The sequence below is a fragment of the Sapajus apella genome, unplaced genomic scaffold, assembly GCF_009761245.1.
Source record: "Sapajus apella isolate SASKATOON/1434 unplaced genomic scaffold, GSC_monkey_1.0 scaffold24, whole genome shotgun sequence".
Classification (NCBI taxonomy): domain Eukaryota; kingdom Metazoa; phylum Chordata; class Mammalia; order Primates; family Cebidae; genus Sapajus; species Sapajus apella.
Window position 1 is genome coordinate 7,471,983 of NW_022436964.1, and position 18,794 is coordinate 7,490,776.

The 18,794-nt window shown below is 39.2% G+C and overlaps 1 protein-coding gene across 1 annotated transcript in view; it reads left to right on the plus strand.

Annotated features, from left to right (window-relative positions):
- GNAQ (G protein subunit alpha q) overlaps positions 1-16,410 on the plus strand; it is a 323,586-nt gene extending 307,176 nt beyond the window's left edge. The window contains exons 6-7 of the mRNA XM_032290657.1: positions 3,703-3,856; positions 11,150-16,410. Coding sequence (XP_032146548.1) covers positions 3,703-3,856; positions 11,150-11,340 — 345 coding nt within the window. The 3' untranslated portion in view covers positions 11,341-16,410. The remainder of the gene's footprint in view (positions 1-3,702; positions 3,857-11,149) is intronic.
- Positions 16,411-18,794: the final 2,384 nt, after the last annotated feature.

Consider the following 18,794-nt stretch of genomic DNA (forward strand, 5'->3'; position numbering starts at 1 on the left):
AAAAAAAAAAAAAAAAAAAAAAAAGAAAAAAAGCCCCAAGATAAGAGCGTGATTAGCACCAAACCCCAGACTGCCTTTAAACCTGTCTTCAGAGTCAACAAAACCTCCTTGTTTTTTATTATGGGTCATATACATGGCTTGTACATTGATCCCTCTTGAAACGTCATGCTCTGGCAGATTACTGCAAAGCAGGTGCCATAAAGTCTCCAGGGACGTGCTGTTCCCTCATAGATTTCAATTTTTACTGAACAAAGTGGATTATGCCTCACACTCTGCACGTTCCACTACCTTATGAGTCATTGTGAAAATCTCATTTAGTCCATTTAGGATTTAGTCCAGGGCTTTGATACAGAGCATGTTGGTTTGTAACTGTTCTCCTATAAAGGAAAAGTAAAGGCATGAGGAATTTTTACTATGGAGTGGAAAACATCATGTAGCATAGCATAAAGAATCTTAATTGGGAAAGAAAAAAAAAGTCTGCACAGGATCAGAGGTGCAGCTGTTACGTGTTAACTTGCACTTCTTATCATGAAAATGGGATAGAGCGTCGCCTCACTCATTGTCCCGGGCTCAGCAAGCTTTGTGCACCTTCCAGCAAAGTACAGTCTTGTTAGAAATGCAGACCCTTGGGCTCCACCCCATGCTGAAGCGGAAGCCTTGTTTTAAGAAGACCCCCATGTGATTCTTAGTGAGTGACACTAATGCTGAAGAAGCCCATCTTCAGAACAGTGCTTCACAAAGTTGAGTGTGCATTCAAATCACCTGGAGGGCTTGTGAGAAGCAGATTCCTGGAGTCCCCCCTCAGAGATTCAATTTGGCAGGCCTGGTTGAAAGCTGATCTCATCTGCCACTCATCTGCCCATTTTAGCTTTCCCCTGAGCTAGAAACGCAGACTTCAGTCCACGTGACACCTGGTGAATGAAGATATGTCCTTGAGTAGCCACAGACTGCAAACATGGGTGAACTTCAGTGGGACCTGCCTCAGAGCAGCCCCAGTGCAGCAGCACTGGGTGTAGACAGCCAGTACCCTGAGCTAGTTGTCCCTGGAACACAGTGCTGGGCTCAGTCACTCTCCTGGCCACTACCCTGCAGGGTGGCACAAGGCCCTCTCCCAGCAGACTCTGTTAGGGCCTGGGGCTCCAGTCCAGTCTGGAAATTGTTAATCAGAGAGACATGATGTAACTTCTATGCCAGTGCAAAGTCAGGCTCACCTTCCCTCTCTCTGCCCATGGTCTAGTCACTTCCCCTTGGAGGTCCCTAGCCAGAAAAGGCTCAACTAGGGCCCCTTCCCTTGGGCGCCCATCACACCCCTTTCCAAAGAATGCTAAATATACTAAGGCTTTCTAACGGAGACTTGCTGGGTTGATGCCCAGGCATACATACCTTTAGATGGGGCTCCTCTGAAGATCACAGCATGACTTTCTAGAATTTCTCTAGCTATAAGTAACAGGAGAAAAACAAACAAAAACTTCACTCTCCCATCAGGGATGTCACTATCTAATTAACCTTCTTTAAATTTTTAAAAAATCATTTCAGTTCTTATTAAGGCCTTTATTTTTCTTCAGCTCTGAAACTCTCAGCCTATAACATCTCAAGCTGTATTATTTCTTAACGTTATTTCCAGGGTTAAAATCTTATCACTGGCTATGAGAACCAGTAAAATGCTTATACACAGTAAAGATATGTTTAAAGTCTGTGCATGTGATTTATATAAAAGAGAAATACATGCAGTGAGATAAACACTGTCTCTTGAGCCATGATATTTTTCATTGTATCAGCCCATATATTTCATTAATTTTAATTGTCTATGCAATTGTAGGCACAAAATTAACAGGTTGACGAGATTGGGGACAATGGACTTTGCCTGGTTTGGAAAGATCTGCTTTGGAAAAGTGTGCCTTTTCAACTTGATTTGAATTGGCACACTTTAGAGAAGAAAATGGGAAGAAATACTCAGGATCCAGATTATTGTAGTTGGTAAAAGCTGAGTTCCCTGGAGGTTTCCAGAACACCAGTCAAGGGTTATGCAGAGGAGCAATACATGGCCTTTGTAACTCTTAACTGTGAAATTCAGGGAGCATCCTACCGCAGGCAGGCAAAAGCTGAGCACAAGGTGTTCATGGCCAGTCTGTTCAATCATTCTCATTCACTTCCTTGTATAGGTTTGGAGGGAGGATACATTCAGGTTTACCAACTGGAAGTATTTTGTATGATAAAAACCAGAAAAACACAACCCCAACTAGCTGAAAAAATTCCTGACAAATCCAAAGGCATGACCAAGCTTAGCTCTGGTTGGGGCAAGCGGTTAAAACCCAGGTGAGCAGGGCCCGATTTCCTTTTCACTCACTTTTCAGGATGGCTGCTAAAAGCTCCTGAGGCTTCATGATTCCTCTTCTACACGCCTCATGAAGGCAAGGTTCTCTGTCCCAGAGTTCCTAGCAAAAGTCCTCAAGTTAATTGGCCTAGTTGAGATGCTTAGCTAAACTGATTACCACAAATGAGGGGAGGGAAGCTCGAAGTGACTTGGGCCTGGATCAGAGCCCAGCACCAAGCCAGCTCAGGGAACTAGGATGCTCTGGTTTAAGACATCCCTTAGTAGTGAAGGTGGGTACGATGCCAGGCAGCCCTCTCCATTGCTACAAACCCAGTCATAACATGGAGAACTAAGAAGCAAGGTTGGAAAGTGTGTGCAGGATGAAGTGTACTCATATATCATGGCTTTTATCTCCTCTGGAAAGGAGAATTGCCAAATCTGCTGCCTTCATCTGTAATCCAAGCGTGGGAATGATTTAGAGAGGTGAGTCTGTGAGAGAAAGAATGGTAAGGAGAGACGAAAGAAGCTCGGAGGCCGTGTAGCTTTTGGCTGATAAGTATGTTTTTTTCAGAGGAATGATTTGACTCAGGAACAGCCTCAAATAGCATCTTCATTTATAGTAGCAGGGTGACTAATTTCCTTGAGAATCCATTTAGGGTTTCTGTTACCAAGGTAGGCTTGAAAGTGTAGCTTCAGGTGAGAACACTTACTCACAGATGCTGAAAGTGAGAAATATATTTTTATCTCCACGTTATTACTATGTGTATCTTCACAATTCTGTATTAATAGTATAGCAAAACATAGGGAGAAAGCATGTACTCATCAACAGGAAATGTATGATCTTACAGCATTTTCTTTCCTAAAGAAAGGGTGTGGGGGGGAGGTAGAGTAATGACTCTAGAAAACATCTAGAAATATAGATAGGCTTTTGGCAAAGAAGTGACTGTTTTGATTGTTTAGAATAGAGTTGATTGTGAGGCCCCAAATAAATATAGCTGAAGAAATACAAAATGAAGCCTGATATCTGGTCCTTAGTTCAGATCTCAAGTGTTTAGTCATGAATGAATGGTTTTTGGTGGGAATTTATGACAGTGTGCCAGATTCACAACATGATTTTCTAGGCTTTCAGTTATTTTCTCTTTCAACCATAAGAGCTATTTTAGCCAATTTGTATTATTATTACTGTCTTCTGCTTGTCAGCCTCAAAGTTTGCATAATGAAAACAGCCAATGTGTGTCATGAATCATTCATGTATAAATCCTGACAAATCCAACACAGGGCTACAAAAACTGGACGTATATAAAAGATGGGTTGGACTTACAAAATAAACACAGTTCACAAATTAATCACGTATTTACTCCTTGTTTTTCTGATTTTTTTTTTTTCAGAACCGAATGGAGGAAAGCAAGGCTCTCTTTAGAACAATTATCACATATCCCTGGTTCCAGAACTCCTCGGTGATTCTGTTCTTAAACAAGAAAGATCTTCTAGAGGAGAAAATCATGTACTCCCATCTAGTTGACTACTTCCCAGAATATGATGGTAAGTCAGTACTCAGCAACAGCTCAGTGAATAGGTTTTGTCTCCAGACAACAGTGTGGGAGTTAATGCACTCTACAGCATACCGTTATTGCCCTTGCCCTGTGCAGCCTGCGTGTTGGGACTGATACAGTAGAAATTATTGTTTGCCCTGTGTTTTAATGACATGAAACATTTCATTCCTTAGTAATACTTAAAGTCATACAAAAAGAAACTCATCTGCTTTGAAATAGATCAGAAAAAGGAACAATCGAGTAGTTTTGACCAATTATGTGTCAGCTGTTATCGTCCCCTCTCTCTGTTTCACCTGGTTACAGTCCACCTCTGCCTCTCCTTTCTCTGGGGAGAGAACACAATTTTGAAGTCAAGAGCACACCACTGAAATCAGTCTACCCAGGTTCAGATCCCAGTTCTGACACTTCCTGTTTGTAGAACTACCATCAAGTTACTTGATTTTTCTGGGCTTTAGGACCAAACTCATGGGATTGTTTTGTATACTGTAGTATGTAACATATGTGTACATTTAGCATGATGCCTGACACATAGGACACATAGTGAATACTCAGGAAATACTTCCTTTTTTAAAACTTCATAGACCAATGAAGTCCCACCATCCTTAGTAATAGTAACCCAGTTTTAAGCTCTTTGTGCAGCACTTAGAATTTATAGCACTCTCTTTACTACCCCTACAGCTTTGCATTATTTGCTTTGTCCTTAGAAAAGGATCTTGCCCTCCCCAACTAGACTGAAATCCTGGACAACTAGATACCCAACCCATTCTGAGAAACACTTGGTGATTCGTAACAAAATGCAGCCACTCTATTAAACAAGTAAGAGTCACAACTACTGCCCTAGAAGAGCTGATGTGACCAGGTGTGGTTATTCACACCTGTAGTCCCAACACTTTGGGAGACGAAAGTGAGAGGATCACTTGAGCACAGGAGTTCAAGCCCAGCCTGGGCAATGTAAAAAGACCTCTTTATACAAAAAATGAGGCAGGAGGTCAAGGCTGCAATGAGCCATGATCATGCCACTGTACTCCCACCTGCATCATAGGGGTGAAACCCTGTCTCAAAAACAAAAAAAAAAAACAAAACTTTATTTGGCAAGATAATCACATCTTCCCCTATGGCCCACTACCTGCCTTTATGAATAAAGTTTTATCAAGATATAGCCACACCCATTCATTATACACTGTCTATAGCTGCTTTCATACCACAACAGCAGAACTGGGTAATTGTGACAGAGATAGAATAGTTGCAAAGCCTAAAACACTCTCTAGCCCTTTATAGAGAAAATTTGCCAAGCCATGTTCTACATAGTAGTTAAGAGCACAAGATCTGAAAAGTTCCACTTTGCCACTTACCGGCTTCGTTGCCTCAAGACAAATTTATTTAGCTACTTAGTTTATCCTGGTCGAAAAAGACATGAATGGAGTCATATGTAGATCACATAGCAGAAACCCAAAAGTCTCTACCCTAGCAGTGATGTAACAACAAGCGAAGAGACTATTTTTAAAATTACATATGGATATCAACATATGATATCCAGGATGGATATCAGTTCCAGTGTTTTTGTACTTCCTAAAAGCTCCCTCAGAAAAGTAATTACTTTAAAAACCAAGATTAAATTTAGCTTCATAGCTTTCTATGATGATACAAACACATCAAGTTTGGAGGTTTAGTCATCTTTTCATCCCACATCGATGTGGTACAGTGCTGGCTTGTGAAGGGGAACTATAACATGTTAAATGAATTGAAGTTCCCTTCTCAAATACATACAAGATGCTGAAGGTTGGTGAATTGAAAATATAAACATTTGGGGATGTTACCAGATGTTACTAATGGTATCCTTTTTTTGTTAGCAGTGTGTTCATAGCCTTTCTTCAAGTACATTTTCCTTTGTGCTTTACTGTTCTTTTAAAAACACTTTCTCAGTCTAAACAGTGTTTTCTCTTTCACTCCGTTTAATTTGCACTAGCCTGGACACAAATCATCAGTGCCTGAGACTGCACTTCTCAGTGTTGCTCAGGAAACTATGGAATGAGGTGAATGTGTGTGTAGTTAACTTGCTTTCCCGCATCAACAGGCTTCAAACACATCTACCTGAATACAGTAGGCATGAGGCATCTGGCTTAGATCTAAACACACTTGCCTCACACACACACACACACATTCTTTTCTTGAAACTTGGTAAGAATCAGCGTGTGAGAAATTGCCACACCATACATAACAACACCCCATCTTGTGGGCCGACATATTTTCATGATGTGCTTACATAATGGAGCATGCAGAACAGATAGAGCATGGTGCCCATGGAGCTGAACTCCTCTGAGGGGTTCATTCAAGCTTCTCAGATGCAGCAGACCTAGACACACTTCCCAGTGACTGATTTTTCTGCCATAAAAGACTTAGTCTGTGATCACTGTGTGCAGTGCTGTTTTTTTTTTTTTTTTTTTTTTTTTTTTGAAGTCCGTACTATCTTCCTAATCTCTTCACATACCTCCTTTCTCCAATAATTTCCCCAGATTCTCCACCACTACAAGCATTTTCCTTCCAACATGTGCCCATTGTGAATATCTTTAAATCTGAAGATTTTCTTTTTCTGTTACCCCATTGTACACATAATACACAGAGAAACTTGGCCATGGAAAAAGAAAAAAAGACACTGATTTTGTTACTTACAAAGCCAGTGTAGCTGTCATTACATGAAACTCCAAGCCCTTGTAAGATGAGCAAAGACTGAAAAAATTGAGGCCCACTCTGCAGTGATATTTCTGTAATAAGCATGTTTATAGTATTATAAATTTCACACTTCCACATTTCTGTTCTTACAAGGTCTTAATCATAATGAATACCATTTCTGTATTTCTCTTCAAGAAAGGAAATTACCATTTACACATGGACTTGAATTGCAAGATTGTTCATAGAGACTGGAATTCTGCTCCTGCTGTGATGGCTGTAATGATTTCTTTGTAGTGTATGTTTATTCAAATAACAATTTATGTTTAAAAATATAACACCTTTCAAGTGCACTTTAGTGAACTTGGATCTAGTTCTTATATTCTGTAGGGTAAATAAAAAAAAAAAAGTTATAGTCCCTTCTTTCCCAAATAGAGTAAGTACAAAATCATATAGAAGTTCATTCATAAGCCAGAAATATAATGTTCTTTTTATGAAATAAGAGACTTCTCCAGCTCTGGCATCTTTTAGTTTCTGGTTTCAAATATTTTTTATTACTTCTCTGGAATTAATAAGTTAACAGTACATTGAAAAAGATGGAACATTCATTATATATATATTTGCCTGTATATTTTACATACTGTTTTTAGTTGTACTTTTTTATCTGTTAAATATGATTCCAGCCATCTTAGTCATTTAAAAAAATTGAATTCTGGGCACCTACATCAAAAATTCAAACATTACTTTTTTTAATTGTACAAATGAGGATAATCTGTTTTCATAACTCTTTCCTCCCAACTTCTGGCATTATCAGATACAAGATTTATAGGAGTAATCTGCAATTCATAAACACGTTGGTTTGAGAATCATTCAAGTCAGCTGTCTGAAACTCAGGGAGTTTGTTAGAAATGGTAGTCAAGCCCTCGATAGGGTTCGCCAAGAGCTCTCTTTTTTTTTTTTTTTTTTTTTTGAGACGGAGTTTCGCTCTTGTTACCCAGGCTGGAGTGCAATGGCGCGATCTCGGCTCACTGCAACCTCCGCCTCCCGGGTTCAGGCAGTTCTCCTGCCCCAGCCTCCTGAGTAGCTGGGATTACAGGCACGCGCCACCATGCCCAGCTAATGTTTTGTATTTTTAGTAGAGACGGGGTTTCACCATGTTGACCAGGATGGTCTCGATCTCTTGACCTCATGATCCACCCGCCTCGGCCTCCCACAGTGCTGGGATTACAGGCTTGAGCCACCACGCCCAGCCCTCCAAGATCTCTTTATCCCTACTAGCAGGTAACAAGAATATTGATAGAAAAAACCTGCCAGGTGCGGTGGCTGATGCCTGTAATCTCAGCACTTTGGGAGCCGAGGTGGGCAGATCCCTTGAGGCCAGGAATTCAAGACCAGCCTGGCCAATATGGTGAAACCCCGTGCCTACTAAAAATACAAAAATTAGCCGGGCATGGTTGACTGGCGCCTGTAGCCCCAGCTACTCAGGAGGCTGAAGCAGGAGAATCACTTGAACCCGGGAGGGAGAGGTTGCATTGAGCCGAGATTACACCACTGCACTCCAGCCTGGGCAACAGAGCTAGACTTCGCATCTCCAAAAAAAAAAAAAAAAAAAAAAAAAGTTTCTTATACACTTAACTCGAAAAAATGGGAGGAAATGCATATATAAAGTAACACAAAGACAAATATATGGTAGGTGTCCAATACTTGAAAGACTTGAAAGGTGATGGTGTTTTGATGTTATTAATTTGTAATAAGTTTTAAATTACTATATGTATCAGGACCTATTAAATACACTTTTAAAACATCTTTGAGATTATTTACATACCATGTAATTCACTTAAATTGTACAACTTGGTGGGTTTTGATATATTACATTATTAATTTTTTAAATTATGATAAAATACAAAATTTGCCATATTTACATTTTTAAATGCACAATTCACTGGCATTAATTACACTCACAATACTGTGCAGCCATCACCAGTATTTTCAAAATGTTTTCACCACCTTATTTAAGCAACAACACCCCATTTCCTTCCTCCCTCTAACCCTTGGGAACCTCTAATCTACTTTCTGTCTTTGTAAATTTACCTAGTCTAAGTACCTCATATGTGTGCAAGTATACAATATTTGTTATTTTATGTTGGGCTTATTTAGTATAATGTTTTCACAGCTCATGCATATTACAGCATCTATCAGAGCTTTACTCTTTTTATGACTGAATAATATTCTGTTTCTGATATTCTAATATTGTTTGGCTCTGTTTGTTACTCTGTTTGTTGATGGATAGTTAGATTGTGTTCACCTTTTGGCTGTTGTTAACAATGCTGCTATTAAAATTGATGTACATTGCTTCTTGCCCTTTTGGCTAAGATCAAGTGTCTGTCAGAGCCCCTGCTCTCAGTTCCTTTGGCTGTATACACTGGAGTAGATTAGCTGGGTCGGTCTTATGGTTAATCTATGTTTAGCTTTATGAGGAATCACCGAACTGTTTTCACAGGAGCTGCACATTTGTACATTCCCACAAACAGTGCACAAGAGTTCAAATCTCTCCACATTCTCCGCAGCCCTTGTTATTTCACACTTTCTATAGCCATTCTAGTAGTTGTGAAGAGGTATCTCATTATGGTTTTGATTTGCATTTTCCTAAATGATTACCAGTGTTGAACATCTTTTCCTGTGCTTATTGACCATTTGTATGTCCTTCTTTAGAGAAATGTCTGTTCAAGTCTTTTGCCAATTTTTAAATTGGGTTGTTATTGAATTGTAGGAGCTCTTTATATTCTGGTTACTAAACCCTTATCAGATGACATGATTTGCAAATATTTGCTCCCATTCTATGTGTTGGGTTTCCACTTTCTTAATAATGGCCTTGGCCAGGTGTGGTGGCTCATGCCTGCAATCCCAGCACTTTTTGAGAGGCTGAGGTGGGAGGATTGCTTAAAGCCAGAAGTTCAAAGACCAGTCTGGATGACATAGACAGCATCCTTACCAAAAATTTGAAAATTAGGCATGGAGGCACTTACTTACAGCTCCAGCTACTCAGGAGACTAAGGCAAGAGGATCACTTGAGCCCAGAGGGTTGAGGCTGCAGTGAGCCATGATCATGCTACTACACTGTAGCCTGGGTCCCAGCAGAGCAAGACCCTGTCTCAAAAAAAAAAAAAAAAGTCCTTGGATACACAAAAGTTTTTAATTTTGATGAAGTCCAATTTATTTTTCCTTTTATGAAAAATACGACCTGTGCTGTGGTGTCATATCTAAGAACCCACTGCAAAGTTACATTTTTAGTTTATCTTGCTAGATATATCACAGTCCTTTTTCAAAGCATCTAGGGGAATTCTTGGTACACAAGAGATTTTTTTTTTTTTTTTTTTTGAGATCACTCTGTCACCCAGGCTGGAGTGTAGTGGCATGGTCTTGGCTCACTGCAACCTCTGCCTCCCCGGTTCAAACGATTCTTCTGCCTCAGCCTTATAGTTGAGACTACAGGCATGTGCCACAGTGCCCGGCTAATTTTTATAGGTTTAGTAAAGATGGGTTTCCCTCTGTTGTCGAGGCTGCTCTTGAACTCGTGATCCGCCCACCTCAGCCTCCTAAAGTGCTAGGATTACAGGTGTGAGCCACCGCACCCTGCCAAGAGACTCCTTAAATCAGCATAAGAAAATATAGGCCAGACGTGTGGCTCATGGCTGTAAATCCCAGCACTTTGGGAGGCCAAAGTGGGTGAATCACCTGAGATTAGGAGTTCGAGACAAACCTGGCCAACATGTCAAAACCCATCTCTACTAAAAATACCAAAATTAGCTGGTATGATGGCAGGCACATGTAATCCCAGCTGCTTGGGAGGCTGCAGGAGAATTGCTTGAACCTGGGAGGCAGAGGCTGCAGTGAGCTGAGATCTCATCACTCCTCTCCAGCCTGGGCCACAGAATAAGACTCAATTTAAAAAAAAAAAAAATATATATATATATATATACACACACACACACACACACACATAAACCAATTGTTCTGTCATCACACATGAACTGAATGCTACACAAATGTAGTGTGCTCACAAATACCAGAAGTCTATGGAAGTGAGACTGCAAAGGCCCATTGTAGACAGACCTGACCTTACAAACAGGAGTTCTATTCTAAGAGAGAGGTCAGTCTGGAAGATGGAAAATGATCCATAATGTTGGGTTGTTTCGAGGGCAGATTGACAGGAGAGCCCAAGGCAGCTGTGTCTTTGTGCATATTTATATAGCTGAAACCAACATAATTAACTCAGTTGAACAGAAGTAAGCTATCACTCCCCTCATGAAGAGCCCACATGGTGGCTTCCATTCAGGGAATCAGAGTGAAGGCCAAGCTAAGAAATAAAAGCCTTGGTGTTCAAGTCATCTGTCTGCTTTCACCTATCCACATTTTGTGAATGTGTGGATGGATGGATGGACAGATGGTCGGTCAGACATACTAGTGTTAGGGAAAATCATTATAACAGATCAAATCTGCAATGCAGATGTAGGCTTCATGAGCAATGACGTAATAAATATTTATTGAACAAATGATAATTGAATGCATTAGCAGATTAGGTAACAAAGTGTCCCTCTTGTCTCTTGGCCAAAAGGACCCCAGAGAGATGCCCAGGCAGCCCGAGAATTCATCCTGAAGATGTTCGTGGACCTGAACCCAGACAGTGACAAAATTATCTACTCCCACTTCACGTGCGCCACAGACACCGAGAATATCCGCTTTGTCTTTGCTGCCGTCAAGGACACCATCCTCCAGTTGAACCTGAAGGAGTACAATCTGGTCTAATTGTGCCTCCTAGACACCCGCCCTGCCCGTCCCTGGTGGGCTATTGAAGATACACAAGAGGGACTGTATTTCTGTGGAAAACAATTTGCATAATACTAATTTATTGCCGTCCTGGACTCTGTGTGAGTGTGTCCACAGAGTTTGTAGTAAATATTATGATTTTATTTAAACTATTCAGAGGAAAAACAGAGGATGCTGAAGTACAGTCCCAGCTCATTTCCTCTCTATCTTTTTTTTAGGCAAAATCTTGTGACTCAATGTATTTTAAATCCTCAGTCATGCACTCACAAAGACAAGACTTGTTTCTTTCTCTCTCTCTCTTTTTCTTTTCTATGGAGCAAAACAAAGCTGATTCCCTTTTTTTTTTCTTCTAATCCATACCTCCCTGATTTTTTTTCCCAGGTTAAAACGGCCTCTATCCTCGTTCCATTCTTGGTCAAGTTTTTCTCTCAAATGATACAGTCAGGACACATCATTCGATTTAAGCCATCATCAGCTTAATTTAAGTTTGTAGTTTTTGCTGAAGGATTATATGTATTAATACTGTGGTTTTAAATGTATTGCTCTGGATACACACATAGTTTCTTTTTTAATAGAATATACTGTCTTGTCTCACTTTGGACTGGGACAATGAATGCCCATCTAACAGTTAAGTGTCATTTCTTTTAGATTTTTACCTTCAGCCATAGCTTGATTGCTCAGAGAAATGTACAGAAGGCAGGGTCAAAGACACACAGGAGTCCTTTCTTTTGAAATGCCACGTGCCATTGTCTTTCCACCCTTCTTTGCTTTTTTTTTCCACCCTCTCTTTCAATTGCAGATGCCAAAAAAGATGCCAACAGACACTACATTACCCTAACGGCTGCTACCCAGAACCTTTTTATAGGTTGTCCTTAAAATTTTTTTTTTTTTTTTGGTTCAAGCTTTTCCTTTCTCTTTTTTCCTTAGTGTTTGGGCCACAATTTTAAAATGACTTTTATTATGGGTATGTGTTGCCAAAGCTGGTTTTTAGTCAAATAAAATGAATAGGAAGAACTTAAAAAATAAAAGCTGGTATCTTAAAATGTAAGAGAGTAAGACTGTGAAGCCTAAAATGAGTGGCTGAGAATGAACCAGAAAAGCCAGTTGCCAAACAGTTGGTAACTGTAAATTCGATTCTTACGGTCCATTCTTTTCTTTGCCTTTAAGATGACATTGTTAATGTTCATGTCCCATGTTCAGTGTCCAAACTGGCAATGTAGAAAAGTATCCTGTGTGGTTTAACAGGAAATCTGTTTATGTCTCTTTATCTGAAACCAGTTTCACTCTCAATGGTTCCTTAAGTTCAGTTAAGTCTGCCAGGAACACTGGTTGATAGTACTGTTCTAACACCTTTAATTTCCCAAATCTCAAGTTTCTTCTCATTTACCACGTTTCAAGATCTTCTTGAACTGGTAACTGGTTAGGTTGAACTTAAAGATTTGTGGACTTAAAAGTAACCTCTCAGTGTTCTATAGAACATGTATTTGTGTAACTGAACCTATTAGGAGAAATGTTTGAAATTCTATATGTGCAATTTTTCAACAAATGCAAAAAAAAAAATACAGCACATATACTGAGGAGCTTCTGTCAAGCAGCTTCAGTTGAAATTTGATTTAAGAAAATAAATCATGATTGTTTAAAGCTGCTGGGACGTTAGAGTTAGGCCTTGATACGGGTCTCATTTTAACTATAGTGGTATTTGGCACTAGTCTAAACTTCCATGTAAATCATTCTTTGGGAACAAAGGGGGAGGGAGAAAATTAACGGCCTGTTATTTAAGTACCAAAGCCACCAAACAGTAATGAAATGTTCTCATTCTTGATTCTCTTAGCTTCAAACAACACAGGTTACTTTTTTTTTCCCCCTTGCTCAGAAAGCACCTGTAATTTAACAAACAGACTGCCTGTAGGTATAGTGCAATTACAAATGCTCTAATCATTGTACATACATCTCTTGAGATTGCAGCATCCATACTGGCTTTGTAATCATTAATTTTTTGGCAGATTGAATGTGCTGTATTGATATGTATCTATGTAATTGTATTGTATGTCTATAGCTAATTCACATTTTGAATAATGTTATTTTATTTACTTTTTTAAGAGAGGAGAATGTAAATTTGTCAGTTTATTTCTGACTAGGGATATTTTCTTTCCATTTAGAAAAGAAGAAAAAAAACCTTACTGTCGTACAGAGCGGTACTAGCATCGTGCTGTATAAAATCATTTGCACATTCCTGAGTAGAGGTATACTGATTATAAGACCCAAAGGTAATTTCATAGCAAAATACGTAAAATCAGTCGGAGCTTTTATACAAACATGGAAACCAACTTTGTAGAACCTTTGCCATTTGATCTAGGATTGGAATATGAGCTTTTATACAATTCATATTCTTATTTGGCAAATGCACAGTTTAGTATTACCTCTCTGATGGCCTTTACTAGAAAGGCAGTTTTAGAAGCTATAGTGATCCACTAAGGAAATGTTTTAACAGCTAGAGACCACTGCTTGCCTGAAAGGGCGTTCTTAAATTTGGTGCAGCAAAAAAAAAGAAAAAAAAAAAAAGAAAAAAAAAAAGAAAGAAAAAGTAAACAACACCATCTGAAGGCCTACAGTGTGTATAGAGAAAACCTCTTCACAAGATCATAAGTGTTACAGTTTTAGGGAATCAAGATATTCTATTTAATAGAGCTATAGTAGATGTAGTCAATTAAACCTGATCTCAAAGCTCGAAGAAGCTGAGCAAAACAGGGAAAGATTGTTATATTTGTCTTTATGAAATTGGGATGGAATATGCTATGCAGAATTAAGGTTTGTGGCTTCACTGTTCCTATAGGGTGCATGACAAGATCCCTTCTCTCGGGAAAGGAAAAAATTGATCACCCTAGCAGCAGTGATGCATAGAAACCTAATTGTAGCCACACTAGTCAATCGAAGCTAAAGGATTTTCTTTTTTGTTTCTTTGGGGTTTTATTGAAGGGGCTAGGGGCGGGACGGGATTCTTTTCAGTTTTGTATAAAAACAAAGTTTACTCATGCTTTATATTATATTGTGATTGCAAGCGTTATAAGCGTGTGCCACTGGCCTCCTATTGTTGATGCTTAGGTATTGGAGGCCTGTGGTAAGTTTTATGGTGACTTGGGCATGTCTTATTCAAAAACAAAAACATAAAACACAGAAACCTTTCTTCAGCATACCAAGGCAAGCAGCCATTTCATGACTCACTTAACACATTGCAGTGTACCAGTTTACAGATGATTTTTCCCTTTTTGCGTGACATGGCAGTTCCAACCCCCCAGAGGATTCCTTATTTGTAAATTGGAAGTTTCTACTATGCCTTACAGAGCTTAAATTCAGAAGTTTGTGCCTCATATCTGAAACAAAGGGAAATAACACACCCATTCAAAAGTAAATAAATCTAGAAGTTTTGGTTTTTGTTTTTGACATTTCCATATAAAGAGCTCTGTTGAATGTCATGTATAGACTGGAAAAAAAATCTTAGGAACCTGCATATGTTGTTTACTAGCAGATGACAACTATAAAAGGAATTTGAAGAACATGTGAAACTTGTATTTTTTTTTTTTGGTAGATTAACTAGCAGGCCTATTTTAAAAAGGTAATTCAGCTAAAGGGCAATTTACTTTTTTGTACTTCAGACTATCTTGATTGTCAAAGTGTACGAACTGTAATTTTAAAATTTATACTGCCACATGATTGTAAATTTTAGTTGTCTTAAGTTAGGATTTGGTGAAAAGCTATTTATGCTGGATTTGGGTCAAAATGACTTATTTGCAAAAAAAATAAATAAATAATGGGAAGAAAGGGCTGTATAATGAAATACTGCAAGACTTACATATTGGTTGGAAATTTCCCTCAAATCACCTACCGATTATCCTTGATTTCCCTTTGTTTTCAGTTTATCAAAAAGAACGAATGAAATGAAATATAGCAGAATGTTAACCCATATAAAAATAAAGTGTACCCAAATATTGTAATGTATATTGCTGCTCTTATTCAAATTAAATAAGGGTTTAAAACCACTTAATTGGGAATCAACATAAATTGATACAAATAAGGTGTGCTTGGTATACATTAATATTTTCTTCCAAAGAGATCTCTTTGGTTAGAAATACACACAAAAATTAAAACTAGTAATACTGTATGTTTATCTATCTACGTATTTCCAGCATATGTAGCGTTAATAGATCTGTCCTGGTAACTGTGTCTTTGGGATTTCATTTTGGTTCCATCAAATTAGGAAAAGAAATGGCTTAGTTGTTTATGATTAGCTAGAGATTTTTGGAGCCAGACACCTGCTGTTTAGTAGATAACTTAGTACAGAGTCTAAACTTGTCATTTGTTTTTCTCACAAAATAGCCATTTCCTGCTGTCTTCCCAATGATCACTGCCCTTTGAATAACACTCTTGCCTCTAGAATCATATGTTCAAAGTATGAATACACACCTAGCACATAGTAGGTGCTCAAATATTAATTTCCTACTTGCCTCCCTTATCTACCCTGTGTCCTCCATTTTCCCCTGTATGATTCCAACCCAATAGCAAATGACATTTACATGTTATGAATACATCTATTGGGTAAAATTGGATCTTGGATAAAGAAATGCTGACTTTTATGTAAGCTTTTGGTAGACAGAAAAACAGAAAGGTATTCATCGGTAGAACATTTTTAAGTTCAGGAAAGAAAGCTGGAATACTACTATGTAACTTTGTCCAGGTTACTTTGAAACAAACACATTTTGGGTGGATTTCTTTTCCTCAAAGAATTCTCTAAATGCAACTCCTTGCCGGATTCCTCACCTATCATCATGTTGGAAACCCCTACTAGACCTATGTATTTAGGGAGTTTTGTCAGAAAACATTTTTAACTTGCAGTATTTAAAAGAATCATATTTACTGTTCTTAAAATGTCATTCAAATGCATGTATTGTCTATTGTTTGGGGATGGGAACTAGTTTTGCAAAAAACACCTAATGTTGTATAATAATGCCCCAATGATCTTGCTGGTTAAAAATACAGTATTTTTGGCCATAATTTTGTACCATAGTATTCTTCATTCTTGAGTTTTGCTTCCGTTAAAGTTGCCCGAGCCTCTCAGAATGCTTCGTATTAGCAGGAGTATTGAAATCCATCTTTCCTTCCTTAACACACCTTGTTGTGCACATGCACATTCCAAAGTAAACAAGTTTAGTGGTTTCCAGAAAGAAACACCAAATACCTTTTCCCTTCTGTGTATAATAAATGTAACAGCCTCCTTTAGTGGAAATATACATATTGGTAACATTTATCAAATTTTCCCTTTTAAAAAACTTGCCTTAGATTATAATAAACTGTTTAAAAATTTAAATAACTGCCCAGTAAAGATTTGAAAGGAGCCAGCAATCTTCAATCTGAGGCAGTCTTCTATCACTAAAAAATCCACACATCTGCCCTGGTTTGCTGGATAGCCCACTGGGTTCAGGCCAATGGCTGGCTTAAGAGTTTTGCTCATTTGAACACTGGCAGTGAGTGGGTAGACTACACATGGGAAAAATGACCTGGCACAGGTGTCCTCTGTGATTTTTAGAAACACACATCTAGGCTTTTGAGGTCAGCTAAAAATCAGCTGCTTCTGGGAGTTTTATTAAGTGGAGCTAATGGTGGCAAGTGGCTTTCTGGAAAACAGGTGCTTTTGTGGGGACTTCAAACCACAGCAAAAGCAAAACCTGTTCTTGTTACTTGTAAGTCCTTCCAACTGGCAGCCAGCCCTTGCATATGGATTTTTGTTTTTCAGAATATGTCCCCTCTAAATACTTAGAGATGAGAGTGTCATTTTTGCTTAAAGGCCTTCAGCACTCCTTGTGTGACTTAGAGACCATTTCCAGTAGATGGTGTCCTCTCTTTCTGTTTCACTGTTCAGGGAATGGCATGGCACTGACTGTCATCCAGCACAGCCCTGGAGTGACAGTTCCCACCCTTATTTCCACAGACACACTGGAGTCTTAAGCTACACACGCGCGTTCCCCTCTCTGGCCTTCTGACCTAAGCTTGACCCCTTTACGACCAAGATCTATCTGTATCATCATCCCAGAGACCCCCACCCAGAGGAAAAAAACCCAAACTCGCTGAAAACTCATTAGGCCAAATATTTTAACTTGACTTCCTGGCTCATAGAGCAAGCCCACGCTGTCAGATTGTTTTCTGTCCTTTCTGGAAGCAATAACAAAATAGTTGGCTCGAAAGCGTCTCTGCTTTACTCCCCATTTTTCCCACCTGCTCACATTTGTCTCTCAGACTGTGATACCCTGAGTGCTGCCTCTTGAGAGACAAACCATAGCAGAAAGGTGGAGCTTGATGCTAAGGAACAACCAGGTACACTGGATAATGTGTGCAGAGCAACTGCAGAGGGTAAACTAGCCAGTTCCTTGCTTTTCTCTTGTCTAATTTCAAATGATTATCATACGAGTTTCTCCATATTTAAAGCCTTATTGAAATTTGGTCAGGGGTGGAGAGTGAAAGGCAGTGATTAGGAGTGGCTTTCTGGCTGATTTGTTTTAAATTATGCATTATCATCATTTTTTTTGTTTCATTGCCATGGCTAACTAAAACATGGGTCCAGCTATTGGGTAAAGACCTATACCCAGTCCATTTTAAGGGAGTCCCATAAGTTCCTGCAAAACAAGACTCTGGTTATAAAATGTAGGTCTCTTTAAAATCTAAGATGCATAAGTACTGAAGATAAGATGCGTAAGTACTGAAAAGATTATTTTCCCTTTGAATTCTTATTTATGCCTCAAGACTTGAAATTTGATCTCTGTTGATTTTTCTCTCTTCCTGTTTTCCTCAATAATGCAAAGACCAGGATATTTTTCTGTCTCATAAGCCTGTGGATAAAATAAGGCAACTTATCCTCTTTAAGAGTAATCACACTGAACCATGTTAACAGAGAGCTGGAAGGCAGGACTCCCAGGGTTCATGCCTCTTGTAACCCTAGAGGAGAAGTTTTTGCAGCTCAGAAGATGAGGCCTGTCCCATAGAGATAGACTGCTTAAAGGGCCCTGGGGACTGACTGTCCATCTGTTTCCAGTTTGCTCCATATGCTTGTATGTTGGGTCTTAAAAGCATCTTAAAAACAAGGTCTGCAAATGGAGATTCCACACTTTGTCCAGCTGCCAGGAAGCTAATGTAGCTACTGACAAGACTGTGTGTCTGCCCTGAGGTAAGTCTCACCTAGAAGGGCGTATCTTTTGGGAATCCTGGCACCACCTGCCTGGCACCACCTGCCTGGCTGTCAGGACGCCACCCCAGACAGGCCTGAGGTACAGGTGCCATGTCAGGGGTTATAGCATCAATGGTTATATTCTAGGAATCTCAACAGTCTTAGCAAAAGGGGCCAGGCTGCTTTCTGTGGGTTAGCAAAGGCCCACTCCAGTGGTACC